Genomic DNA, 27,571 nt, shown 5'->3' with positions numbered 1-27,571 from the left:
TGCCCACGCCGGGAAATAAATATTTATTTCCAGAATGCTGACACAGTGAGGAGGAAAATCGTTACAATCTCGCAGGAGTCTCCGTGAGGATGGGAAAATGCTGTCTCCCGGGGATTTGCTTAGCAGGATAATTTACTCCAAAAGTAAGGAAAGAAGTTATTGCTCGGTTAATTCCCACTGCAAAGGAAGGTGCCCAGCACAAGAAATGTTCTATTTTTGCTCTGTCACAAACACCCTGTAATGGAGTTTTGGGTCCCTCCAGCAGAACTCTGTAAAAAGAAGAGGGAGGAAAAGAAGAGCTGCCTCCCCTGGCTCTGCTCCTGAATATGCTGGGGCAGGATGTGGGTTCAGCTTCTCCTGGCCTGAGGAGGGAGGTGGGAGCTCATTCTCTGCAGTGGGATGGGTGAAAATGCCCAGCAGTGAATTACAACCAAGGTTAGGAGTCCCAGTTCCTCCAGTCCTGCACTCATCCCCTTGAATAAAAGGAGGCACAGGAAGGATAGAGGCAGAAAATGCTGATTTCATTCTGGATCCTACTCAGCATCTCCAATAATCTCATTTTTACTAGAATTTTTCCAGCTATGTCCTAGGAATAATTATATATATATAAAATATACATATAACTAGAAAGCATAATAATATATAATATAAATAATATTATATTATAATATTGTAATTAAATCTATAATTTTATAATAAAAACAATATAATAGAAATAAGATACTAATATAATGTTATAATAAAATACATAATATTATCATAAAATACTAATATTTATTATGTAAATAATGTATGGCCTAGAAATAATGTGTATTTATTAGGTAACAGGCTAAATCATTCCCATTTAACTATGAAAATATTTTGGAATACTGGTGTATTCCAACACCAGTGCTGTGCCACCTTACCTGTAATTCAGACACTGAGTAGAAAACACAGCTGGAGGAATCAGGATCTCTGTGCCAGCCCTTGGTTCACCAAATTCAATTTGTCATCCCTGCTTCCTCCCTGCACCAGTTTCTAGGCTGCAATTATAAATGACAAAGGACAAGTTCTCAGTTTCCTAGAGAAAATGGCACCTGATGGTTGTTTTAGGAACACATGTTTTCCTGTCTTTTTGGAAAGATATAAATATCTAACTTTCTATGTTGATAAATAACATATCATGGTGAAATTCACTTTTTTTTTTCCCTTTCAATTGCCTGTGAGTGCAGCAAACTGAATTCCCCCAGGCTGGTGAAAATAGGTCAGCAGTGTCCAGGCTTTCTAAAGATATTCTTCCCTGAAAGGCATCTCCTGGAAAGGCTCACCAAGTGCACCATGGATAAATTCAGACTCCTTAAAAATGGCATTAAAACTTCCCCCCCACTCCCACTGCCCCTCCCAGGCACTCTGCACTTTCTCTGGAGTACAAAAGGAGTGTTTGGGACCCAAATATCAGGAAATAAATTCATCTTATTTTCAGTTCACAGGGAAATTCACTGGCCTCAAGCAGGTCTTTTAAAGCTCTTTCTTCACAGTAAACCCACCTTGGACTGAAAGAAAACATAACAGTAAACTTGATTTTGGCTCAATTAATAAATATTTAGTTTTTGCTTTAAATGATGAATAACTTTTGAAGACAAGCAGATTCTGTGATGCACAGGGACAAGGTAACTGCAGCAGTTGGGCTGTGTGTGGTTAATGATGCTCCTGCACCCCTTCAGACCAGCTCCAGGAGCTGCATAATTGTTTTTCTGTCAACCTATAAATTCTTGAGTAACAACAAAATTATTGTGATTTTTCTTCCTAAATAATTCATATCTCACAAAGTACATAAGCAGGTCCATGAATCACTGAGCATGTAACAATCATATCTAATGGCATTTCTTTTAAGGAAAAAAAACAGGTTTGACTTTGTAATCTTGTTCAAAAATCAGTGTTCTAACCTGATATTTACATTTTAAACTTGAAAGTTCCCTTGATCAGAGTTTTTGTCTGAAGGATTGCTTTTAATCATGTTTTCCACTTTTCATTCTATTAGGATTATTAATATCACTGCAAGAAATAAATTGGGTTTATAATGAACTACAACAGGGCTCATAAACTGTGCTTAAAGTGATGCAGTTACTTTCAAAATCACTCTAAGTTGTTTGCATTCGACTTTTTAGGACTTAAATGCAAAACCAACATCTTACTCCTTTCTAGAAATAAATCTCTCAAGCAAACTTGCAATATATTAGTGACAATTTTTATTCTACATTCCCTGGCTGCAGTGCTGAAGCTGCCACTTGTTCTTAGGTGTATTTAAACTAAAAAATAGAGCCCCAAATTTAAATCAAGACTTCTAGAAATAGTGAAAGGAATCAAGACAACTCTCAGAATTATTAACTCACTTTTCTGTAGTGAGCATGATGAAGGGGTTACAGCAAAAGCCAATATAAATTAAATGGCCACAGTAAATAATACATGAGGCAAAATCCCCTTTGTTTCAGGAAAAGTTGCTCTAAACCAGAGGCCTAAGGGCATTCAACTATTAAAAAATACCTAAATTTCATTCAATAATAATAACATACATCAGGGAGATCTATAATTATGGTTTGTGAGGAGATTTAGGTCAACACACAAGGTAAGGTGAGGACAGATTTAAATTCTGCCCAAGTCAATGGAAGGTCAGCAGGAGAAAAGCTCTGGATATTGCTCCAGGGAAAGAGAGGGGAGCAGGCAAAGAGCACAAAAACTGATTTTTCAGACAATATGAGAGTACTAATCATAAACATTTAGGAGTTCCAATCCAATCCTTAAATCCAGAATTAATTTACAGTGGGGAAAAAAAGTTGAGAACTTTGTGTTGAATGGGGTCCACCTGCAAGCAGTTAATCAACTGGTGATAAAAAGAGTGATACTAAATCTAAAAATATTGAAATAAAACCAACTGCCTGGACCACGTTTGAATCAGCAGCCCCAAAACTTCAGGAAAACAAACAAGCAATGTTTGTTTGTTTAAGCAATGTTTAAGGACAATTTGGAGCCGGCAGCAGAAAAGGGCATTTCTTGGGGTAACTCATTAGCACCGTGGAGTCTCAGGTGAAACATTTATCAAGCATACAAAAAGGCCTAAAAGTGAAATATAGTAATTAAGAGCTGGGCTTTATCGATTGCAGGGCTTAAGTAATTTTTCAGAAGCCACGTAAGATTTAATAAGTATAAGTAGTTAAAGATCCTGCCTTGGCTCTGCCATTAGAGTGTAATTGAAGCGGTAAAAAAGATCAGCTGAACGTGTGTTGATTACCACCTTATCTTTGAAAGGCAATTAAGCACCTCAATCATTGCAACGAGATTTGATTGTGCAGCCTTTATTGGACATTGATCTTTCAGCAAAGCAGCTGCATTTCCCATTAAGTGACAGCAGCAGAGTTTAACTGGGACACCCGAGCCCGCTGACCCGGCCGAGGGGTGACAGCGCAGCTCCTCCAGCTGCAGGTGCCCACGAGGATCATTATTATTTCAAGAGGTGCGACAAGGAGGAGCCACCCGATCCTTGGGGTTCCGTTGCTCTGCAGTAGTTAAGGGAGGTGAAACAAAGCCCTGGGACGTCATCTCTCCCTCATTTAAACATCAGCAAAGAGATAATGAAGGCGAGGCCTGCAGCGGGAACTAAACTTTGTTTTGAACGGGAGGCAAGCAAATCAAATCTGTCAGAAGTCAAGAGGGTCATCTTCTGGATCAGTTATCCCTGAGTGCTGCAGAATTTTTTGAGACAGGATGGTTCAAATCTTCAATATCTTGCATTCAGGCCAAAACCTGAGTGATAAAAAATAGAGGCTAAGAAGTTGGTATTTATAGCAAAACAAGAGTGAAAGTCAGATGAAACGTTTCACATTTGAAAACAAGCTGCTGGCTTTATAGTCACACATGAAAATGATTTCATCATGATTTAGTAACTCAAGTTATCCCTTACAAACAGCTCGTTTTCCCTCTGAAGAAGTGCAAGGGCTCCCACCCAAGCCCTCATGAAAGGAATGAGCCATCCCATGTTTGCACTCCACCCTCAGACATCTCCCAGTTCATCCTTTAGCACCATCAACTTCCTAAGAGCAAGAGGTCCATTGATTTTCATGTAATACAAGAAAATATTACATTTGCTTAATTGTTACACAGTGAGATCATTGAACAAGAGATCAGGGCTCCGTTTAATGCTGCAAGCAGCACGGAATTGCAGCAATCAATAGGGCAGTTTGTCAGAGATGTTCTCCAAGGAGCCCTGCCCATCACTGCAGGGCCAGGGGGTGCTGCTGCAGTTATTGGAAAACAGGTAAGCAAAGTCAGCAGTGCCCATTATCAGAAATCAAACGAGCTGCAGGGAGAGGAGCTGCAGCTCCCATGAAGAGCTGTATTTACGCTCTGGTAATTAAAAACCATTTTATCAACCTTGTGTTGAGCCTAAACCTTTCCAGCCAGGTATTGATGAGCTCTGTGGCAGTGAATGAGCAGTATTTGACTTTAAACTTATGGGCTGCGGTGGGAATCAGCTGGAGGAAAATGCTAACTGCAATTTTTCTTATTAACGAGGCTCCTTGTAATGCCATCTCTGCTTCTTTGAGGCATCTAACTTGTGGCAAGAATATTCTCCAAAATTTAACAGTGCAAGCACTTCTCTGATTAAGGTGTTCAGTGCTGCTTTTAGAAAAGCCACATGTGTTGCTTCATTAAGTGGGAGACACTTCTGTTATCTGGAACGGAGTTAAAAGGTATTTAAATGACATTATACTGTACTCATAGCTTGATAATCATTTATTGAGGAAAAGTGATTACCCTTCAAACCAGCCCCTACCCATTTTACATTTCTTTTTTGACTCATGAGAACTGGAATGACCAACTTCCATTGCTGTGGGATTGGCAACTGACAGCATTAATTGCTGGCACTAAATCCCAGCACCAGCAGCAGATCCTGCACAGGTCTCCCTGTTTCCATTAATTCCAGATTTCCACTATCCAAACAGTTCCCCAAAAGCTTTTTTTCCCCCCAGGTTTCCAACTGATATGAAGTTGTTTTGTCATTGTTTGTGCCTAAAGCTGTGCTTGGTTGCAATTGGAGAAATCAGTTATTTTGCATCCAAAAATTGAGATATTCTTGTATTATTCTTTTCATTCTCCCCATTAATTAAAAACACCAGCAATTTGTGAATTAGCACAGGGGGCTAAATCTTCTACATCACTTAGATTTTGTACTCACCTATAAAGCAATCAAAAGTAAAATAACAACACACAGCTGGAGCTCAAGAACTGCAAAAGATACAAGCACCAAATGTATTTTGGAGATTTTATTTAAACATCATTTCAAGAAATGCAATACAGCCATTTTGCACTTGTTTTAGGGTGGGGTTTTTTCCCCCCACGGGCTCTTCCAGGTGACGGTGACCACTCAGTGCCAAGGATTTATTCAGACACAGTTTGACAATTCATTCAATGTGAAATATCTAGACAGGATCTACACCTGAGCAGCTTTATCTTTTCAGGGACATTCTGAAAATGTCAGTGCATTCACAGTTTCCTTGCCCACAGGCTACAGTTCAGTTCTCTAAGTTGATAAATGCATCTCTTAAAATGATCACAAGTTTGTCCAGCAGCACCAGTCCCCGATTTCCAGGCATACCCTCAGAAATTCTAATTCTTCAGCTTCACACCTCTGCAAAAATAAATCTCTCACGACCAAAAAGTCCAGGCAGCTTCCTGAAACAGCACATTGAGTATGAGAACACAGTATAAAAACCAAATTTTTAATGTTTTTTTAGTCAAAGGCAGCAGATATTTGTAGCACAGAACCCAGCAGAGGACAGCTATTCAGTTCAGTACATGGCTCCTTCATCTTCTTTATTTAGAAAATAAATAGTGACTGGGCCATGGCTGGTGTGAACAGTCTCTGTGACACGGGCAAAGAACCAGGAGCCAACTCCATACAGTAAAGTTGGGATGCCTGAGGAGAGATAAAAACACGTTACACACACACAGAGTGAAATGCAAACTGCAAATTCAGAGCGAGGAATGGGGACTCCAAAATGAACTGAGAGGGAAAGTACCCCTGGAAAAGCTGCCTTAGAAATATTCTGTCTTTATTTAAATGCAGCAATCAGTGCTCAACACCTTTCCTGCTGACACGAGGCAGGAAGCAGCAATATGCAGGAATTATTAGAAAAAGAAAACAGGAGGAGAACAACATGAAAGAAGCAAAACATTGCCATGTACATGTGATTTCTAGTGATTAAATATATACCTATATATTAAACCCAAACTCCCAGAATATCCACTTAAGTTATTGGAGTCTATGTCAGAGCAGAAATTAAAGAAATAGGCAGTGAATCCATAGATCAACATGAAGCTTCTCTGGGGAAAATCAGCAGTCAAAACTACCAGCTCCAACAGAACTGCAATGGGCAAAAAGGTTTTTATATTGATATATATATATTTTTATTATAAAGTGACATGTTTTAGCACTGCTAATTTATCCATCTATAACAGACAATATTCTATTTGTTATAGAAGGAAAAAGAGAGGTGGATTTAGGCCCTGAATTCAGAAACACCAAATTTAACGTGCTTGAAGCTAAGTGCTTAAGCAGGATTCTGAGGGAAATAAACTGCCTTTTTAATCATGTTTTCCAATCATTTAAATATGAAACATGAAGGGTAGTTGTGAGAAAAACAAAGGTGTGACTGGATGGAAGGAAAAAGAAAATCAGATTTAAAGGTGCTATTAAGAAATCAATCGTTGTGATTACATTTTCTCACTACATAAGCCTGGAAAGGTGAGAAAATTAAGAGCAGCAGACATGTTTGGAAAAAGTCACTGAAAACTTGCGAAAACAAGGAAATTTTAAGAAATTAAAGATGAAAATAAAGAATGCATGAAATGTTATGGCACTGTCCATGCTGGCACTGTCCATGCCAGCACTGTCCATGCTGGCACTCAAATAAGCATTGAATCTGCAGCCAAAGTTCTGGAATAATATACTTCAAAACTTCACTATATCTACATTTCCATTAATAAGGTGCTGATAAGGCCTTTTCATTACAAGGATTTCTATTCCAGCAGCGCATTAGGATCCAAGCAGCCTGACCATTCCTGCACCACGCTGCCTGACAGGGTTTCGCTTCAGAATCGCTCAGAGGACAGAAGTTCCTCCCCGACACGCGGATTTCCAGCTGGAAAACGCTCCCTGCCAAAGGCGAGAGCGGCTCAAACCCCAACGGCGCGATCCGTGCCTGTCCCAGGGCTCAGAGCTCGGCCAAACACCCCCACAGGGCCGGGCTGCGGCTGTGCCCGGCCTGAGCCCACAGCTCGGGAATTCCTGGAGCACAGGGAGAGGAGAGGACTAAGGAGAAAGGGCGAGGGGGAAAGAGACGGAGGGGAAGGGAAAGGAGAAAAAACAGGAGGCAGGAGAAAAAGAGAGGAACGGAGAAAAAAGAGGAGAAAGTGAGGAAAAGGAGAAAGAGAGGGGAAGGTGAAGAGGAAAGAGAGAGAGGGAAAGAGAAGGAAAAGGAGACGGCGAGGGCTCGGAGCGAGGCTGCCCGGTCCGAGCCACGGTCCCGTCCCCCTCAGGCCGCCCCCTCAGCGCTGCCCCTCAGGGCGCCGCCCGGGCCGGACTCACCGGCGTTGAGCACCTTGAGGGCGGTGAAGAAGGCGTCCTGCAGCGCCAGGTCCTGCGGCGCGGCGCGGGAGCAGTGGTACTTGATGAAGGGGAAGCAGCCGGTGCGCAGCACCAGGTAGTTGGCGCCGTCCACGGGCCAGTTGAAGTGCGAGAGGCCGAACTGGTCGTTGTGCACCGCGCTGTACTTGACGCAGAAGGAGGTCCAGTGGGGCAGGCGGCGCTGCCGCAGGTGCTGGCTCAGCACCTCGGAGGCGGCGGGCCGGGCCGGGGACGGAGCCCGGCCCCGCCACAGCAGCAGCGCCACGGCCGCGCCGTGCAGCCGCCGCAGCACCGCCCGCATCCCCGGGGCTCCGCGCCTGCGCCCGCAGCGCGCCTGCGCCGCCCGGGGGCGGGAACCGAGCGGGGACGGAGCGGGAATGGAACCGGGAACGGAGCGGGACAGCGGCCCTGGAACTGAACGGGAATCCCCTCGGTCTGGGTCCCTCGGTTCCGGAAGGACACTGAGGGGCTGGAGCGTGTCCAGGGAGGGGAACGGAGCTGGGAAGGGGCTGGAGCCCCAGGAGTGGCTGAGGGAGCTGGGCAGGGGCTCAGCCTGGAGCAAAGGGGGATCAGGAGGGACCTTGTGGCTCTGCACAGCTCCTGCCAGGAGGGGACAGCCGGGGGGTCGGGCTGTGCTCCAGGGAACAGGCACAGGAGGAGGAGATCGTCCTGAGCTGCACCAGGGCAGGCTCAGGCTGGACAGCAGCAGGAATTTCCCCATGGAAAGGGCGCTCAGGCCTTGGCAGGGGCTGCCCAGGCAGGTCTGCAGTGCCCATCCCTGGAGGTGTCCCAGGAATTCTGGAGGTGGCACTCGGGGCTCTGGGCTGGGGACAGGGTGGGGATGGGTACAGCTGGACTGGGTGACCCTGGAGGGCTTTCCCAGCCTCGGCGATCCCGGGGTTCCGTGGCAGACACACGGAGGAGGCTGTGCTGGAGCTGCCCATGCCGAGGGGATGGGTCACCCTGAGCCCTGCACGGAGCCAGGAGCAGTGGGAACACCACCAAAAAATGGACAGTGGCGTTTTTAGGAAGGTTTTGTTGACACCGACATGCTGAGGGAGCGCCTGCAGCACCAGCCAGGCTCAGGAGTGTATCCAGCTGCACTGGCTTCACCTGGCAGACCTCCCTAAACACCTTCACGTGTCAGACCCCTTCAAAGGAATGTTTTAAAATCACAGCCTGTATTCAGTTTTTTCTAAGTAAAAGCTAAGGTTTTGAACCATTTAACATTCTATTAGAGAGGGGGGGGAAAGTCCAGAAAACTGAGAAATGGAAACAGATTTTTTCTTTCAGTAATTGCAAGCAATATCTCAAACTCAGCAATCTTAGACCATGGAGCTATCCAGTATGAACATGCTAATTAATCAATTACTACCCAACAATATGCCCTGATTATTTACTGTACTACATGTGTGTAGAACAAGTAATTATTAATCATCACCAGCAACAAATTTCCCCTTCAAGTTCACTTCCCTGTAATTAATAGAGCATATAGTTTAGCTTTAATATCTTTCTTTAGCAGTGGCTGAGGGTAGAAAAGTTGGAATGTGGTACTATGCTGAAGGATTGAAATAAAGTATTTAACCTTAAAAGTGATACAATGCTGTTGTGTTTCATTAATTACGTTAATGACGGTTGTCAATGATTGTAGTTCTTAATCTTTTGTTCTTCATCAAGATAACAAAATCTGCAGTCTAAAATGAAGTACAGAGTATCTCTACAGTGTAACAGGGGGTGCCTCACACCTACAGTATCCTGTTGTTAAACGGATTTGATAGGAATTTTTAAGGATAGCCTTAAAAATCCAGGGATTTGTTACCTTAACCTAGAGGGAAGGTGGTGAATTCTCCTGATCTTGAGGTACTGCAGATCTTCCAGGAAAGAGGGAGGGTGAACATTTCATTTCAGCAGATATCTGGAAGTGGTTCTGTTGATAAACTGCTTTTTTTTTTGCTCTGTGCTCAAGAGATGTCATTTTAAATGTGGAAATGTGGGCTAAAAGCTTTTTTTTTTTGTTTTATCCAGGGCTTTAAACCCAGCTACCTAAAACAGGGGACCCAGTTTCCAGTCTCATCAGCTCCAGGTAGCTCTTTCAGGAGAATGACCTGGTCTGTGCTACGCTGAATTCTGGCTGAAACAAAATCCACCAAGTGCTGCCAGTTAAACAAACATCTCCATTTCCAGCTCTGGCTCCTGGGGAGCACAAATCCTTTACTTTCATTGTCTGCATCCTCTGCAGCCGCTGCCAAACCTGCTGGCCCTCACCTGCTTCCATGAGCATTCCTCCACTCCCTGCAGCTGAGGAGCCAGCTCCAGCTTTTGCCCAAATCTGGCATTTTTGGGGGCAGTTTCTGATGAGAAGCCACACTTGGGGGCCACCTTTCATCTCTTGCTTCACACTTGTTCTGTTTTTCTTCCCATCCAGCTCACGTTCTGAAATTCAATCTGCAGTTCAACTTCAACAACTCTATTACTCTTCTAATGAGTGGGAATAAATAATCCAGTAGTGTGGACAGAATTATATTCCTGACTTTTTAACAATATTATAATTTCATTTTAAATCTGCAGCATTGCTAAAAAACCCCTATTTTTGGCACCAGCAGCATGGGAGCTGAATGTGAGAGACTGCAGAGCAGTTTTCAATTCTTCCATCAGCTCAAGGCTCAGAAGTGTTAGTAGTAATTAAAAACTTTTTTTCCCCCCCTCAAAATACATTTCACACTTTGCACATGCTGTGAAATCTCTCTCACCACAGGAACTTTCAGGTCACTTGTTTCCTGCAAAAACAGGTACAGTTTTCTTTTGTCAGGGCAGAACAAAGGCAGAAGGAAGTGCAGGTTTCATTTCCTCCTAGGACACTGCAGTCTATCAAGTGCCAGTGAACTAATGAGCCTCTCAGACCTTATGTCGTTCTGGCTTGGATCAAGGCTTCCTTTTCCTTAACCCTTTGGAAACCAGCTCAAGTGCAGCCAAATTCCACCTTGGCAAGTCTCTGTGGGCTCTGGGCTATCCAAACCCAGCACCACATTGATGTAAAACAGCAATAAAACCAGGAATTAAAAATACTCCTGTGGATTTTTATTTGAAGCGGTAACCAGCATTTATGCAAATGTTTTCATCTGCAATGAATTAATTCTGTGATCAAAGTAGAAAAGGAAAAAATTCCACAGAAAATAATGTCTCATGCTGAGGGATCAAAGATTTGCTATCAGAAAAACTGGGTGCTGATCTCGTGCAACTGCTTGGTCTTGTTTAGTATTTGTGTTAAAACTGGTTTTGCCTGAGCTTTTTGGGAAGTAATCCCAAGGATACTTGCCATTCCTAGGATAACAGCCTCCATGCAGTGAGATCTGCTCTTCCATAGTAAAATGGGGAATGTGTTATCTGTTGGGATATTAAAGATGTGATTGATCAAGACAATTTTACAAAAATAATGTTGTCCTTTAACAACAGTGCACAGCAGTTGTGACCAAAAGGCTCACCAGTCTCCAAAACACAGATGGACAGACCTGCAGAAGTCATGGAATTCTGGGAATCACACTGAAAGTAGAATTCTATTGATTAATTAGTGCTATTCATGTTCTTTTGGATAATTTGAAAATGGCCACAAAAGAACTGCTGCAAAAGTCTTTAGATAATAGAAAAAGCAGCATAACAATAGAGATGGCTCTGCAGAGGAATGCAGGTTGCTGGGATTGCCAATGAAGTGGGGTTTAAATTAAGGCATTTATAGACAAAAGAACCATGGAATAGTTTGGGTTGGAAGGGACCTTAAAAATCATCCCATTCCACCCCTGCCATGGCAGGGACACCTTCCACCATCCCAGGCTGCTCCAGCCCCATCCAGGCTGGCCTTGGGCACTGCCAGGGATCCAGGGGCAGCCCCAGCTGCTCTGGGCACCCTGTGCCAGGGCCTGCCCCTCCTCCCAGGGAAAGGATTCCTTCCCAATATCTCAGCTAACCCCAGTCTCCTTCTGTTTGAAGCCATTCCCCTGTGTCCTGGCACTCCAGCCCCTCCTGACTGGTCTCTCTCCATCTTTCCTGCAGCCCCTTCAGGGCCACGGTGAGCTCACCCCAAAGCTTCTCCTGCCCAGGTGAACAATCTGAACAATCCCAGCTGTGCCAGCCTTTCCTCCCAGCAGAGCTGCTCCATCCCTCTGCTCATCCTGGTGGCCTCTGGGGCAGGTCTGACCCTGGACTCCTTTCCTTGCAGTGCTCAGGACTTCAGCCTGTTGGAAAGGGAATTTGGGCTCCCAGGGCTCTTTTCAGTGGATCTGCTCCTCCTGCTCGGAGTCAGTGACAAAGGCAGCGTGACCCCATTAATGAGATTTTTAACCCACATGCTGAGCTCCAGGAATGACCACAGGGACGTGAGGAGCATTAGGACGATCCTGTGCTTTCCAGCCAGGAAGGTGGGGTGTTCCCAATGCCACAGGCAGGAACCACAGAGGTTTTCTGTCTCAGTTAATGTTACTTCACAGACCAGCTCAGAAGGAAAACCAAACCTGTTCTTACAGATGAGGAAGCATTTCCAGAAGCATAAGGAATGAGGCACTTGAACATTTTCTGTTAACTATTCTTTCAGAGCATCTGCTTCCCAAGGTTGCTCTTTTTCCAATCTCAGTTTGTTCTCTGCTGTAACTCCTAGAATTGCTTCAATATCTCGAATTGCCATCTGTAACAGATTCCAGGAATACAAGTTATTTAATGGGCATTATAATGGAATCCAGCAGCCAGGGTGCACAGCTGGCAGGGCCTGCCTTGAAGAGGTAACAGGGTTACATGGGACAGGATGCACCAATTAAATTTAATATTACTTTGGAGACACTGGGGGGAATTATTAGTAAATATGTACAAATCCCAGGTAAATAAAAATACAATTTGTACTCCTAATTAACTAACAGGTGTTTTATTTCACATATGTTCATGCACAATAGAGAAAAGTTCTCTCTTTTATTTTTCCTCAGTGGCTGCTTTTCATTCCCTCATACTGAAAAATGGGATTTTTTTTTTTTGTTGTTGTTGTTCATTCTGTAACATGTTGAAATTTAATTATGTCTTCCCCAAAATCTGTCATTTCACACTCTAGTGGAAAATCCAGTCAGGGTGGAAAGAATCTGCTATAAATTATGTGACATGACTGAAGATACAAATCTAACACAGTGTTCCCCTTCACCTTTCACAAAACACACACAGGATCTTAGAAAGTTTTTATAAAGTTCAAGGTGATGCAGCTCAGCAAAAGCAGCTCCCTGTGGGCAGCTGAGCAATTCTGTGGAATCAAAAGCAGCTTTGTGAGGAGGGCTTGTTCCAGGGCACGGGGTTGGGTTGATGATTCTTCGCTGCCTCTGGCTGCAAGGTGGGGGAACCTCCCCGGGGTGAGCCCCTGTGCCTTGTCCTCCCCCTCTGAGCACCCAGGGATGGGCACATTCAAACAGCAGAGAAAATTTGGAACAAAATCCACTTGGGAAAGGCATGGCGGGGCGAGGGCGGGAAGGAATGGATTAGTGGCTGCCTGCTTAAAAGAAATGAGTGTTAATAATCCAAGCAGTTATTACCAACTGAGAGATTTGTTTCTAATTTAAGATTCTTACCTTGATGGTGTCCCTTTAAAATAAAGCAGGCAATTGTGACAGAACTGTGTGAGGCAGTGCCAACAGCTCCTTTGCTCTTCCAAAGGACACTCAGGAGCATTAGATTACAAATAATTTCACGCTCAAGGATGTCTCTTTTCAAAGAAAAAGTTTCAAACTTAAATTTAACTAACGGGTTCCGTGGGAGACCCACTACACTGACCCAGACACTGTAAACCACACACAGCCAGTGATAAAAAAGGAATGGTTTAGCACTTGTTTATGATCCAGCATGAGGTATTTGCAGGCCTTGTACAGAAATTAACCGGGATCGTTAGTTAATTAACACCTCACCTTAAAATTGGTCTCGCCTTGCATATTAGGTGCTGATATTTCTTGATGGATGATGAAGAGATTGCGAGCAAAGGTCAGGAGGACCCCCTGGAGATCCTCTCCGATTGTTCTGTTAATGATATCCAAACAAATGAGTTTACCAATGATTCCCTTCACATGCTTAAAAACAATCGCCCTCTCATTTGTGCCTGCCTGGTGCTGGAATTTAATGAGGATTTTCAATCTCACAAGGTGAAAATCTTCAGGGAGATATGAAAGATGAGGCTCCATTTTAACTTGTCAACGGAAAGGATTTGTGTAATAAATAATTTTTATTAATCAACTTAGCAGAAGTAAGCAGAGAGGTTTCAGCTACTCCGAGCAAAAGGTGACTGCTGAGGAAGGACTGAGGCAGCAGAACACTTGAAATACCCACAGCACTTGGGAAAAACTTGCTTCAGCCTCAAATTTGGGAGAGACATTTCAGCAGGACTGACACTCCTTGGATTGTTGCAGCTTTGGAAGCTTTGGTTTCCCTGTGGTCCACACAGACTCCCCACACCTTGTGGAACAGGGAATTCCACTGAGGAATAACGTGCCTCATTCACTGGAACTGACCACAGATCTCTGATGGAATAAAATGGGTAATTCTCAGAGATGTTTCAGGTATTTCAGTTACTTTATAAGCTCCAACTCCCACAATCTTTAAAATATTTCCCAATTAAGGCTATGAAGATGCACTGAAAATGTGATGGCAAACAACAAGAATCCTCTTTGTTGCAAGTTGAGTTTATTTCTTCTTGTCTTACTACCAAAAAATCAGATTTTCCCTTCCTGCAGAGGCTTTTTCTGTGCTGGGAGATCGTTATCAGATCCCATTTCTGCCCTCCCTCTCCTTTTTAGTCTTTCCATGTCAGTCATGCTCTCCAGAACTCTAAACATTTTCATTGCCTCCCTCTCACAGAACAGCAGGATTTCTTCCAGCATCTCCCAGGGTACACTGCTTATCTTTTTCCACAGGATCATGACATGGTTTAATTCACAGATCCTGCTCCCAAAACCTCCTTGTTCCTCATATTCATTACTGCTCTCTAAATGTAATATCTTCCACCTGGTTCCAACCAAACCTAATTCTATTTCTCATATTGTTCCTTCAATTTGTGCAGATCATTTTGAATTCTATTCCTGCCCTCCAGAACACTTGCAGGCACATCCAGCACTTGAAGAAGCTGTTTTGTTATCCAGGTCATTAATGAAATAGCTGCAGCACCAAAGGAATACAGAACAGGCTGAGAGCACAACGCTTCAGCTCCTCACTCATTACATCTATTTGGGCAGGAAACTTGGGCAAGAACAATATAAAAAGGCAGTTAACTTCACCCTCCTTTGCCTCCTGGAAGTCAGGCTTTTAATAACGTTGCCTGTAAGAGTAAGGCTGTGCTAATCCATGGGAGAGAGTGCTCCTGAAGGGAATGCAGCTCTCCTGAAGGCAATTCCAGCAGCTCCTGAGCCTGCTGTGCCACCAGCCCCTGGGCTCAGCACAGCCCTGGCCTTCTTTTATTGCTGAAATGCTGAAATCCACCCTCAAACTCCCCCAAAGGCCAGTCCTGGGAGAGGTCAGGGCCCTTGTCACTGGCCTTTGTCACTCCCTGCACAGCCAGGGTGTCCCCAGCTCTTTGTCACCCTGGGCTAGGGACAGCCACACTTCCATCATTCCCAATCTGTATCCCTGAGTGTCCCCAGCTCTTTGTCACCCTGGATTAGGGACAGCCACACTTCCATTCCCAATGTGTCCCTGAGTGTCCCCAGCTCTTTGTCACCCTGGGTTAGGGACAGTCACACTTCCATTCCCAATGTGTCCCTGAGTGTCCCCAGCTCTTTGTCACCCTGGGTTAGGGACAGTCACACTTACATCATTCCCAGGCTGTGTCGTTTCTGGTCTTCATACAACACAAAAACTGTTCCCTGTTTTTCCTGTGAATTAAGACAAAATTGCTTTATTTATTCCTAAAATAGCAGGAATTGTAATAAATGTGCTACAGTAAGTACACACCCAAACTAAGGAGGGCTGGTTTGGAATTGTGTGTAAGGAATTCTTGCTCAGTTTAAATAGATTATTGCTCTAACATATTGTTGAGAATGCAATAAATACAGCAGAGTCTATTCCACAGCAAATATTTGGGTTTCAAAGCAGTAAGAGCTGGTCAAAAGTATCTTAAAACTGATCTCCTCACACAGTTATTTTTATCAAGAGGCAGGTTAACCCCTAAAAGTCTTACACACACTTAAATTGAAAGAAAGGTTTAGGGGTGAAAATTGGAAGGCTTAGGGGTGAACATGGAGGTGGTGGGTTGATGGTTGGATGATGTTAGAAGTGATTTATGACTTACATTGCTAGAAGGGGTTTTATCATAAAAGAATTTACAAACAAAAATTCTGCAAAACAAATATCACATTTTTCTCATCTTTCCTGTTCATACCTGGAGGTCAAACCCGATGCCACGAGCTTTGCACATGTGGAGGAGGAGGCTGTAGGAGAGCCCTGAGAGGCTGGAGTGCCTCAGCTGGCTGCTGGCCACGGCACACCGGGGGCTGCTGGGGGCAGGCTGCAGAGAACAACCCGGGATTGCTCACTGTCACAGCAGCTCGTGGCACAGCCCAACAGCTAAATGCTAAATTACTGACTTTTCACCCAGCATTCCTCATCTTCACACCATTTATATCCCAACCCAACAGCTAAATGCTGAATTACTGACTTTTCACCCAGCATTCCTCATCTTCACACCATTTATATCCCAACCCAACAGCTAAATGCTGAATTACTGACTGACTTTTCACACGGGATGGAGGGGCAGGACAAGAAATGGCTTCAAACTGATTGGGTGGAGTTAGGTGGGACTTTGGGAAGAAAGTGTTCCCTGTGAGGGTGGGGAGACCCTGGAATGGAATTCCCAGAGAAGCTCTGGCTGCCCCTGGATCCCTGGAATGTCCCAGGCCAGGCTGGATGGGGCTTGGAGCACCCTGGGAGAGTGGGAGGTGTCCCTGCCCATGGCAGGGGGGGAATGGGATAAACTTAAAGTTCCCTTCCAACCCAAAGCATCCTGGGATCCTGGGATTCCATTAATGGCTTTTTGCCAGGGAACTCAGCATGGAGTAAGGCTCCAGTTGGAGAAATTCCTGTTCCTCACAGCTCTGCTGGACACAGACATTTCCATAAACCCCTGTTTGATAGCTCAGATCCACAGAATTGCTCCATGAACCACGTTTTGGTGTTTTCACAGCTTCAGTGGCCGCTGAGCTCTGCGAGAGCACTGAATCCAGCCTGGCTTTGGACATCCCAGGGATCCAGGGGCAGCCACAGCTGCTCTGGGCACCTGTGCCAGGGCCTGCCCACCCCCAGGGAGGAATTTATTCCCAATATCCTCCCTGGCCCTGCCCTCTCTCCCCCTTGGATAAAGGCTGGTGCTGTATCAAGTTTAAACTCTCAGCAGTGCCAGAAGAACAGAGATGTTGCTCTGAGGAGGTCTGGGCAGAGCTGTTCTAAACCAGGGTTTTCCTATTTTCAGTTCCTATTTTTAATGTCCCTGGGAGCAGGGACACTGCACATCAAAGCCTGTAATTTACAGTATTTTCCCTAAAATGATATTTGTTTTGACATTGACTCATTTAAGTTGACATAGCTGAAATCCTGATCTAATACATCTCTGCCTGAAAATTAATCATGTTTATAATATTCTGAGAATTAATAACACCCATTGCTCAAGTCATTAACTTAAAAAAGGAGCTTCCAAAATCTGTTTCTCTGCAGTAGGGGACCACAAATAAATGAATGCTTGATAAAATAATCCAAGCAGCAGTTTAACAAGCGTAAACTTGAATGTGGCTGCAATAACACAGAACTATTGTTTAAGGGTTGGCATCAGGTTGATGAGGTGCTTATTTCAGCTACAAAGCATGCATACACATGCATAATGAACTGCAGGATGAATTATTAATGTGTTGCTTATTTAGCCTCATCTGTCTAGAAGATAATGTATCCTAACTATAATGAGTGATTGGTTTTGTACATAATTACAGGAGCAGCAGTATCTAGGAAATTTGTTCTTTCAAAGAAGGAGTTCTAAAAATAAAATCTTGCACAAACTGCGGGGCTGCTCCGTTTTATCAAAATCAACCCTACCAGCATGGAGAATATCTAATAAATTAAAAGGGACAGAATCATTATTAACATCATAATTTTACACAAAGTGTTTTACTTAATCATTCATTACAGATCATGTGCAGTAAAAACATTTGTCTCTTGGTTTGTTTCTTTTTCTCTTTTCCTGGGAGACTGCAGTCTTGTAGTTAACTCTTCAGGAGATAAAAATCCCAGAAATACAGAAAGAATTAAAAATAAAGCATATAATAATAAAAATTTCTGTTAATTCTGACACAATTTTAATTTTAAAAAAGTTGCTACTTGATTACTTTTCATTTCTAAAACTTGGACTACTGGGACTAATCAGATCTAATTTACTTCTCTCCAACTAAAAGTGGTTGCTTGACGAGAACAATGGATCAAGAGCTCGTTAACCTCTAAATTACAGCTCAGTGACATTTTTGGAATGGTGATACATTCCCTCCTCCATGGATGGAAAAAAGGGAGCTGTGAATCCTCTGTCAAAATATGGCAAACAGCTTTTGTTTTCTAACCCTACGTGTATGTACAGACAGGCACTACTTATGCTGACTTTTCTAAAGACCTTTCTTCCCATTTTATAGAAACCCAGAATGTTTGGGTGGGAAGGGACCTTAAAGCTGATCCTGTTCCACTCCCTGCCATGGGCAGGGACACCTGGGACACCCCAGGCTGCTCCAAGCCCATCCAGCCAGCCTTGGGCACTTCCAGGGATGGGATTGTTCCACTTTAACTCCCCTGTGCTGTTGGCCCATGACTTCATTGACCTGGCAAAATCCAAAAGCAGCAGTTTAAAACCTGAAGGGAGCAGATTCAGCTCCTGTGGAACAGATCACAAACTGGGAGTCCCAGGAATGGTTCTGTTTGGGGGCACATCACTGCTTACAGGGCTGGTCCCCTCGTGCTGAACCCGCTGGCTTTTGCTCTCCTTTGCTCCCAGAGGTGCTTGCAGGATGCTGGAGCCACAGTCCAGATTTCCATCTGTCAGGTACACCAGGAGCTGACTCAGGGCCAGCTGGTCACTGTAGCAAAGGTCAAGGTCTGTTGCCCACACCTAATCAAAAACAAAGAGGGGCATTCAAATAAATTCAAAAGGACAACAAGAAGAGTAAAATTCAGCAATTGTGAAGGGACATCTCTGCCTTTTTTTGTCTTGTTCGTTGGCATTCCTGCTTTTGGCTCCCTGGTGCTGGAGCAGGGTTGGCAGTGATGAAGATGTGAGGAAGGAATTCCTGGCTGTGAGGGTAAGGAGGCCCTGGCACAGGGTGCCCAGAGCAGCTGTGGCTGCCCCTGGATCCCTGGAATGTCCCAGGCCAGGCTGGACAGGGCTGGAGCAGGTGGAAGGTGTCCCTGCCATGGCAGGGGTGGCACTGGATGGGCTTTAGAGTCCCTTCCCACCCAAACCATTCTGGGACTCTGTGATTCCACCAACCACTTCCAAACAGGAACAGCCAGAACTCTTCTGTAACTTCAGAGATAATCCTTCAGGGAGGCTGAGGGAAGCACCTTGGATTGCTTCTGCAAGGCCCCTCCACCCCAATAACCAGAGCTTGGTTTTCCCAGGAGTTTTTCCCACTTTAAAAATCCCTGTGCCTACCCTGCCAGTGAGAAATGTTCCCACACACCAAGAGCTGCCCTACAGAGGACCCCTTAAAACAAATCTCCCAGTGAACAACTTGCCTCAGCCCTGGAATGGTAAATGGACTCATTATAAGGATATTAAGGGGTCAGGCAGCCAAGGCCTCTTGGAAAACTGGAGTTAATTTCAGAATCATATGCACAGAGTAATGCCCTTTGGATAATGGGGAATAAATCACCCCAGTAACAGTTGTTAATGTCTAACTGCCAAGTATCTGTTGCTGTATTAAATATCCTATTTGTCAACTTAAATATTTCCTGCTGCACGGTCTAAAATGCAAATTGGATGCTAATGGCTGGCTTTACTTAGTAATAGGGGAATGTTCCCCAATTATAATACTCAATTTTCTTCAATAATTTATTGTTTATCATCACTTCTGTGAGACAGGAGGAACTTTGCTGTCCATTTCTCCTTTTCCAGTGTGTGCCAACCTTTTCAATGAACCAAATAATAATGATGAACTATTCACATTGTGGGAGTGTTCCATTAATTTTGATAAATATTATCAAAAAATCTGTGTCAATATGTCCTAGATCTTGTCTGAGCTGGGTTTTACCCTCTCAATTAAAACTTTGCCCTCAGAAAGAAGTGACAAAGCTGCATGAGGGAACCAGGGAGTGAAAATCTCAGATATCTGAGGGCTTTTCACTGGCTCCAAGTGAAGTGTTTGCTCTTAATCCAGACCCTGATCTTACATCTGACCTCAAAACCCACACCTGAAGCTTTGCTGAGCACAAACAGAGCTGCAGGAGGCACGCTGGACTAAAGGGGCACCATAAAAAAGGGAAAGCCAAAACATCCCTGTGACTGAAGTGAGTCCCAGAGCAAAATGCAGGGAATGGCCTGAGGGCCTAACAGCAGCTAAAATCAACAAAGCAGCCTGGCAAAGCTAAGCAGCCATCAGCAGGGGATGAATCCATTCCCCCCTCCCTGGGACCCACACCAACCCCACCTGGTCAGTGCCTACAACCCAAACACGAGCAGATGACGTTGTTTTCACTTCAGATGGAGATAAAACCCCAGTAATTACTTGTGTGATCCATTTTACACCATCTACACAAAGCCCCAGCAAGCCAGGCTGGCTCCAGTGCCCAGGAGCTGCTCTGGGAAGGACAGGAGCTCTCCTGGAGCCCCTGCTGCAGGGAATGGCCCCAGCTTGCCCAAGGAGGGGCTGGGAGAGCAGGGAAGAACAGAAGAAGCTTTTAGCAGGGCAGCTTTTGTGCTGGAAATGATGAGATTGACCAAATACTGGTTTAAGGAGTTGCTGTTTGCATCCAGAGGGGATTAAACAGTTTTTGTGTGTGATTTCATCATCTCAGCCCCATTTCTGCTGCTGCCTACAATATGAAGAGTTTGGATATACGGGGGGGATGAAGGAAGGGGTCCATCCCCTCCCCTGCTGTAACAAAGGAGAGCTCCAAAACCCCCTTAAGCTTCACGTTCTCCCCAGGTAAAGTCATTGTAATATTTTGCATTTTCCAGTATAAGTGTGGGGAGGAGAAGGAGGAGGAGGAATAGGAGGAAGGCAAACATGGCTGGAAGCCACCTGTCCACCTCCTTTCATCCCTGAGCCTGGGGCTGAACCACCCCTGTTGGAACTCAGAGCAGCCAAATGGTCACTCCTTGGTGCCAGCTGGGATCACCCCCAAGGATTGTTTTCCTGGCTCAGGGCTCTCTGAGAACACTTTGGTTGTGGCCATGTCCCCTCCTGCCCTGGATGTGTCCCAGAACATCCCTGACGTGGGGGAGAAAGGAAGAAGGATCAGATGGCACAAGATTTTCCAGCTTTATCCTAGCAGGGGATTCCCTTTTGCCATGGAAACACAAAAATGTCCTTTAAATCCCCTTTGTGCTTTACAGAAATGGGAGAGCACAGGGCCTGGACGAGGGGTCTGGGCACATAAATCATCTCCTCCAGTAAATCAGGAGCTCTTAGGAGATGACCTGTGCAAAGGTAAAGTTTAAGTAAAGAATGATACAATCCTACAGATTAACAAATATCTATTATTGAGCCCATGCCCATTTGCTGAGCATACACAATAAGGGCAGGGATGTGATTGTACACATTTATGATTGGGGGTGTCAAATCCTGACAGGATTGCATGGAAAAATAGCAGAACACAAGGAGTTTTCATCTGAAATGTGAGGGTTTTCAGAATTTATGTTCAGAAATTAAACTGGAACAGAACAGCCTAGAACTGATACTTGATTTTCAAAGTCCAAAGGCAGTAGTTAAGATTTTAAATAGATTTAAGTCTGGTTTTTGGTCAAGATAAGCAGAGAACAGATTAGGACTCTCCAGAATCCCACCAATGGAAAAAAAAAAAAAAAAAAAGAGTTAGAAATACATCCTGCAAGATTTGCTGGCTGTTTATCCAAGGAAACATTTGCTTCCAGGGGATCCTCCTTGGGCACACGCAGCTCCAGAGCCGGCGCTTTGTGCTGAAGACGTCTCCAGTGAATAAAGTCACAATTATGCTGGAATTCTTTACAGCTTCCATAAAAACGCCTCGGCTTTAGAATGTAAACTTGAGAAGGGAAGGAAACATAAATTCTTAAAGAGTTACTAAATTACAGCTGGGCTCTCTCTGGTTTAACTGTTTTATCCGCTGCTGCTATCGACGGCTGCGTTATTGTGAAGAGCACCCGTGCTAGTTTTAAAGAAGTGCTTGAGTGATACTGTAAAAATGTCAATTAGTAAAATATTAATGCAGCTGGGGCGTCGCAAAGAGAGTGGCTTTCATGACTTTTAAAACCTGCAGGAGGATTGATCGGGGCGGTGCTGGCAGGCTCTCCTCCGGCTGCCATCTCGTGGCAGCTGCTGGCATGGGCTGGGGCTCGCCCAAAAACTCCAATTTTAGGGCTCTGCAACTCCTCTGTCCTGCTGGATAGAGGGTTGGGAGATGGCTGATGGCAGCACCGTGGCTCTTGTTGGAAAATAGCACATAAAAATGTGCTGTGTTCTGTCTGGAGACACCTTGGGAGGCTGTGGGAATTGTCCAACCCCAGTGCTTCATCCAATTTATTATTCCCTCACTACTGCTGGGAAAGACTGGGGCTGTGCAAAAGCCACCAGAGCCATGGAAAAGGTGGCTTAGGATCCTGCTTCTCCCAATCATTCTGTAAGGAAGTCGATGTGTTTAGATATTCCCACTCAGTCCAGTGGATTTGTCTGGGATCTGACAGCACTGGGCAGGATTTCACTCACTCCAAGGGACCAAGGCTTGGCTTGGAATGGTCATTGTGGAAAATAAAGTGGGAATCAGAAGGGATTCACTCCAAATGAATGCACCTCCACTTCCCCAAGACACTGAAGACAGCATCTCCATCTCCCTTCCCCTCAGGATCAAGGCACATGTGCCTGAAACTGAGATGGAAACAAATTCCTGAGGCAAACAGGGAATTTTGTGGAGTCCCAGCTTTCCCTGCCCCTTGGATCTCGTGGCAGCCAAGGCTCTGTCTTCCCACTGTGACAACACAAATTGTTCCTTATCCATCCTTTTCTCCTAGTGCTCCAAAGATCAACATTTTCTGTAAAACCCACTTGGAAGGAATTCCTGAGTATCCTGTACTTCCAGGAACTGCCTCTGAGCCTCCCACCTACTGCACTGAAGGGGACCCTTGTGAAAGGAGGGAGCAAATGTTCCAAGGGTCTGATAGGATTTCTTGTTTGCCAAATAAATGGTGCTTTCAGGAACACAAGCCTTTGTGTGATCTCTCTCTCCCAAGACAGATGGCCTCATTAATTGCCTCCACATCCAGTTAAATTTAAAAACCTGTGCTTAAATAATGTTAAAGTTGTGGTACATGCTGATAAACACAGGAAATGTTAAGGTAAAAATCAGCTGGGAACAGGGAAGAAAACCAAGAGGGAGCAGGCAGGAATTCTAAGAAGCCACAAGAATCACCAAATGATTTAACATGTCCTTGTTTGTGCCAGGAAATGTCACAACCTTGACAATCCAGGAAACAATCCTGCATTTCAGCAATTGGCAGAACTCTCATGGATTTCCATGGGTGAGGATGTCATCCCTTCACCTTTTCAAGAACTTTCATGGAACTTGTCCAGTATGGCTCATCCAGAGTTCTGATTACAGTGCCTGTGCACATCCATTTTGGGAGTCAAACATAGCTGGGATCAGAATTCCAGAGCTCACAACTACTGTGAGGGCCAGGCCCAGAGAAGCTGTGGCAGCCGTGGACCCCTGGAAGTGTCCAAGGCCAGGTTGGAGGGAGTTTGGAGAAACCTGGGATAGTGGAAGGTGCTAGAATGAGGGGTTGGAATGAGATTATTTTTCAGGTTCCTTCCTACCCAAACCATTCCATGATTATTCTGATTCTCTGGTTCACCACAGTGTTGTCAGTTCTCAAAAACCTGAAAGCTCCCCAGCTCCCCACAGCCTTAAAATCCAGGGATGTTCCCTTTTACAGTCACACACATCCTATACACCGAGGTACTTGGTGAAAATTCCAGAAGGAAACAATGTCAGGAGAGTGAAAAACGAGGAGATGCCTCAGTTCTACACGTGATGCTGTCAGAATACACCCCCGCTTCCCTCAGCTGGCGTGCCCCAGAGTTTGGAAACTGTTTGTTCCAAAGGGCAAAGCTTCCTCCTGATATTTTTGGGAGTTCCATGGGAAAGTTGGAATTTCTCAGTCTCAGGGAGACAGGGTGAGGTCCCAAACCTGCCCCACTCACCTGCTGCTCCCCCGTTCGGGGGTGGGTGAAAGCCGCGAAGTCCACGGAGAAGTAGCCGAGCACTCCTTTGGATTTACAGGCCTCCCCAGTTTTCAGGCAGAGAGCTCTGAGAACCTCAGGGTCCACGGAACGCTGGGGGATGCTGGTGCCAGAAGATCTGAGGGGCCCCTCGGCGTGGAGCTGATCCCCAGAGGCCAGCAGGGTCACCTCCCCCGTGGGCTCTATCAGCACATCCACCGTCAGGTTGGTGACGCTGCCCGAGGGCGGGAAGGCTTCGATCACCCCACCTGGAATTGGACAGGAATTCCCTTGGGATCAAAGCCACCAGTGCTGCCCTTCAGAGTGCACAGGATGGAGCCACCAGCTCCAGGGGGGACTGGAGAAACAGCAAATAAATCAATGCAAGGGGAGCAGCAGAGCCAGAATCGTGGATCTCTTGGAGGAGGAAGGAGTTCAATTAGTGGCCTTTGGATCTCTTGGAGGAGGAAGGAGTTCAATTAGGGGCTTTTGGATCTCTTGGAGGAGGAAGGAGTTCAATTAGGGGCTTTTCATTCCCACTTCCAAAGGGGATCAGTCCCACACTGACTGGAAAACAGGCTCTGGGGTAGCAGGAGAGAATCCAGCTCAGCACCAGCCCAGAACAGCTGGGAAATGCAATGCTGGGATTTGGGGGATGGTAACTCCTGCTGGGAGCTCATCTTGGAGACTCCCATCCATGTAATGGTCTTAGATAAGAGTCTGCCTGTGGCATTCACCCACAAGAGGAATTTGGCATGGAAATAACAATTTCCAGCATGGTTTTCCATAGGAAAATTACCAAGGTAACTGCCTGGCATTCTGGATTTGCCTTTTCCTTGCATTTGATGCCATAATCCAATTTGTTGGGATAAACAGCCATGTAATAAAATTAGTACTAGATGTGTTAAGCATTATTTAAAAAGAAAAACACCTTCAAGGCTTTGATTCATCCTTGTCTGTTCCATAAAGAAATCTATATATTAAATATTCTCACATTTACCTCACGTGCTGGAATTCCCTAAAACCTTTCCCCAAATGTGGCAGCCTTTTGTGCAGCACCCAAGGATTAAGGAGTTGGTGCTTATGGATTCAGAACCCAGGATTAATATGGACTAAAAGCTTGGATAGGACAAGTGAATGATAGAACAGTGGCCTATAATTCATTGGTAAATGAACATTTGAAGCATAATGGAGAAATAAAAGGAGATAAATATTTAAATGGGCCCAAGACTAACAAGAATATGGCAGACAATATGGCATAATTACTCCTTCTAACACTTCCCAGCGACTTTGCAGTCTTATTTACCTTGAGTAAGAAATGTTTGGAGGAATTTTTCCCATGTAGGGAATCGTTTCTCATTGACTGGCTGTACGTGCTGTGCTAAAAGGCCCGGCAGCTCCTGGGAGATCTTCACCAAAGCTAGCTCCTGCAGAAACAAATTAAATAGAACCACAAGCAATTTTACTACAGAAATGAAAACTGCTTGTGGGGTGATTAAAAACCAGGCCTCCAACAGGCAAAAAAAAAATGTGGTTACTGTTTACCCACAGTCAGGAAGCCTTTTTTAATTTTTCTGCTTGCTCCTCTTCCCTCCTCCTGCAAACTGTCCTTCTCTGAAAGCCAATCTCCCCCTCAGCACAGCATCTCTTGCATTATAATTTATATCAATAATTGGATCTGGCATCTGAAAATGCCAAGTACTTGGTAACTGCTTTGGGATCAATAGCAGCAGTCAATAACTTGTACATTGCTTGTATTTTGAAGCAGCATATGGAAATAGTCACATATGCCAGCAATAGTTTTGCTGGTTCTATGCTTAAGCTCTTCTATCAACACAAATACCCTTTATATAGAAAAAAAAAAAAAGAAATAATCAAGCAAAAGCATTTCTAAAGCAGGAGATATCCTTTTAAATCTGTAAAATATCTGTAACAAATTCCCAAGGGCCTGTGTCTTTGGTGGGATTTGATTAGTCACTCCACAGCTAAAGCAGCTTTTTTCCTAGTTTTAAATTCTTTATTATCACACACACAGCCCAGCCCCATTAAATACAGCAAGTAACTGCTCTGCTTTTACTGCTCCCCAAAGTCCCAGAAGAACAGGAGCATATAAAGTGCAAGGACCCTGACTGGATTGCTTCAGGCTCCTTTTCTTGCTGCTCCATGAGCCTCCCCCTGCTCCCCTGGGGCTCTTTCCCCTGTTTTCCATCCCCTCTCCTCAGCCCCCCGTGCTGCAGCAATGCCCAGCCCTCCTCTGGCCCTGCTGTCCTCAGCCACAATCACTTCATCCCAGGCTCTGGAGGAACACGAGGAAACCTTATGGCTGACAGCTAAGAATAGCAAATAAAAAATTAAAGCTGTTTTTCTGGAGCAGTGAGTTTGTAGAGATGGGCTTTGTCATGGAGCACATGATGGAAAGTAACCAAAAATGCAAATTCAAAATGACTTCACTGGGATTTGCCTACCAGCACGAGGGGGATGGAGCAATGAGTGGAATCACTGGATGGTTTGGGGGGGCAGGGAACTGAAATCCCTCCAGTGCCTCCCCTGCCATGGCAGGGACACCTTCCACTGTCCCAGGCTGCTCCCAGCCCATCCAAACTTGGACATTTCCAGGGATCCAGGGGCAGCCACATTTCCTCTGGACAGCTGGGGAATCTGGGTTGGACCCTGCATGCAGGAGAGATGGATAAACCCTGAGACTGCAGGAAAGGGATGTTCCACCTGGGCCTCAGTTGCCCAGCCATGGAAGGGGGACAAAGAGAGAAAAAATGCCTTAAAAATATGGGGGTGCTCAGATGGTGATGCTGATATGGGAAATGTGGGATCCTGTCATATAATAAGGAGAAAAAGATGTTCTTGACTTAAAAAATATCACAAAAAAGGGGTTAAAATGTTTTTAGTCAGTAGATCAATACATTGAGCAGCACAACCTCAGGGCAAAAACAAAGGAGCACATAAAGCATGAGATCCAAGCTCAGAATTTACCCAAAAACAAAGGAGCACATAAAACATGAGATCCAAGCTCAGAATTTACCCAGTTTCAGGTCTTTACCCTGCTCATTTCCTGAGGATCTGAAGGAGGAATTTGGAGTTTGGATGGCTGAGCTGACTGAAGCAGCAGAGCAGTGAGCAGATACCCATTGGCCTTGTGTGGGTTTGCATTTGTGCTGAATTATTGCTGAGCCAACAAGGCACAGGCTGAGGTGGCTCATGAAAATCCTCTCATCTTTGGAGGGAGGATGTGAGCCATGATGGATGGCCTGGAATTGCTGCCCCACAAATCAGTTCCCAGCTGGCCTCAGTCACTCCCACCTCATCCCTGAGACCTGCTGACCTGGGGCATGGAGCCCTTTAAACAGAAATATAGAAACAAACACAGCAAGAGGTGTGCCATGGCTGCCTGAAAGATTTTAATAAATCACAGGGGGGGAAAAATCCCCAGAAATCTCTGCTGGATGTGGAG

At 44.9% G+C, this 27,571-nt stretch overlaps 2 protein-coding genes across 3 annotated transcripts in view; both read right to left on the bottom strand.

The window, feature by feature from the left end:
• Positions 1-5,302: 5,302 nt before the first annotated feature.
• LOC311158287 (uncharacterized protein C15orf61 homolog) lies at positions 5,303-7,977 on the bottom strand. Of its 2 annotated transcripts, none has more exons than XM_084213607.1 (2): positions 7,625-7,977; positions 5,303-5,953 (listed from the first exon to the last, which is right to left on the bottom strand). In XM_084213607.1, exons 1-2 carry the CDS (start codon positions 7,962-7,964, stop codon positions 5,826-5,828), a joined length of 468 nt encoding a protein of 155 aa, XP_084069733.1. In that variant the 5' UTR covers positions 7,965-7,977; the 3' UTR covers positions 5,303-5,825. The 2 variants fall into 2 exon arrangements, with proteins under 2 accessions (XP_084069733.1, XP_084069734.1); XM_084213608.1 differs by having other exon boundaries at positions 5,840-5,953; positions 7,638-7,977.
• Positions 7,978-12,206: 4,229 nt separating this feature from the next.
• The window catches only part of IQCH (IQ motif containing H), a 50,403-nt gene continuing 35,038 nt past the window's right edge, over positions 12,207-27,571 (bottom strand). The window contains exons 15-21 of the mRNA XM_084213836.1: positions 25,412-25,532; positions 24,088-24,374; positions 18,636-18,803; positions 16,050-16,175; positions 15,482-15,543; positions 13,591-13,699; positions 12,207-12,338 (exon numbers count right to left, since the gene is read on the bottom strand). Coding sequence (XP_084069962.1) covers positions 12,237-12,338; positions 13,591-13,699; positions 15,482-15,543; positions 16,050-16,175; positions 18,636-18,803; positions 24,088-24,374; positions 25,412-25,532 — 975 coding nt within the window. The 3' untranslated portion in view covers positions 12,207-12,236. The remainder of the gene's footprint in view (positions 12,339-13,590; positions 13,700-15,481; positions 15,544-16,049; positions 16,176-18,635; positions 18,804-24,087; positions 24,375-25,411; positions 25,533-27,571) is intronic.

This window comes from Fringilla coelebs (genome assembly GCF_963513975.1).
Source record: "Fringilla coelebs genome assembly, chromosome: 12".
NCBI lineage: Eukaryota > Metazoa > Chordata > Aves > Passeriformes > Fringillidae > Fringilla > Fringilla coelebs.
Note: the sequence above shows the minus strand (reverse complement) of the source record. Positions and strands in the feature narration are given on the sequence as shown.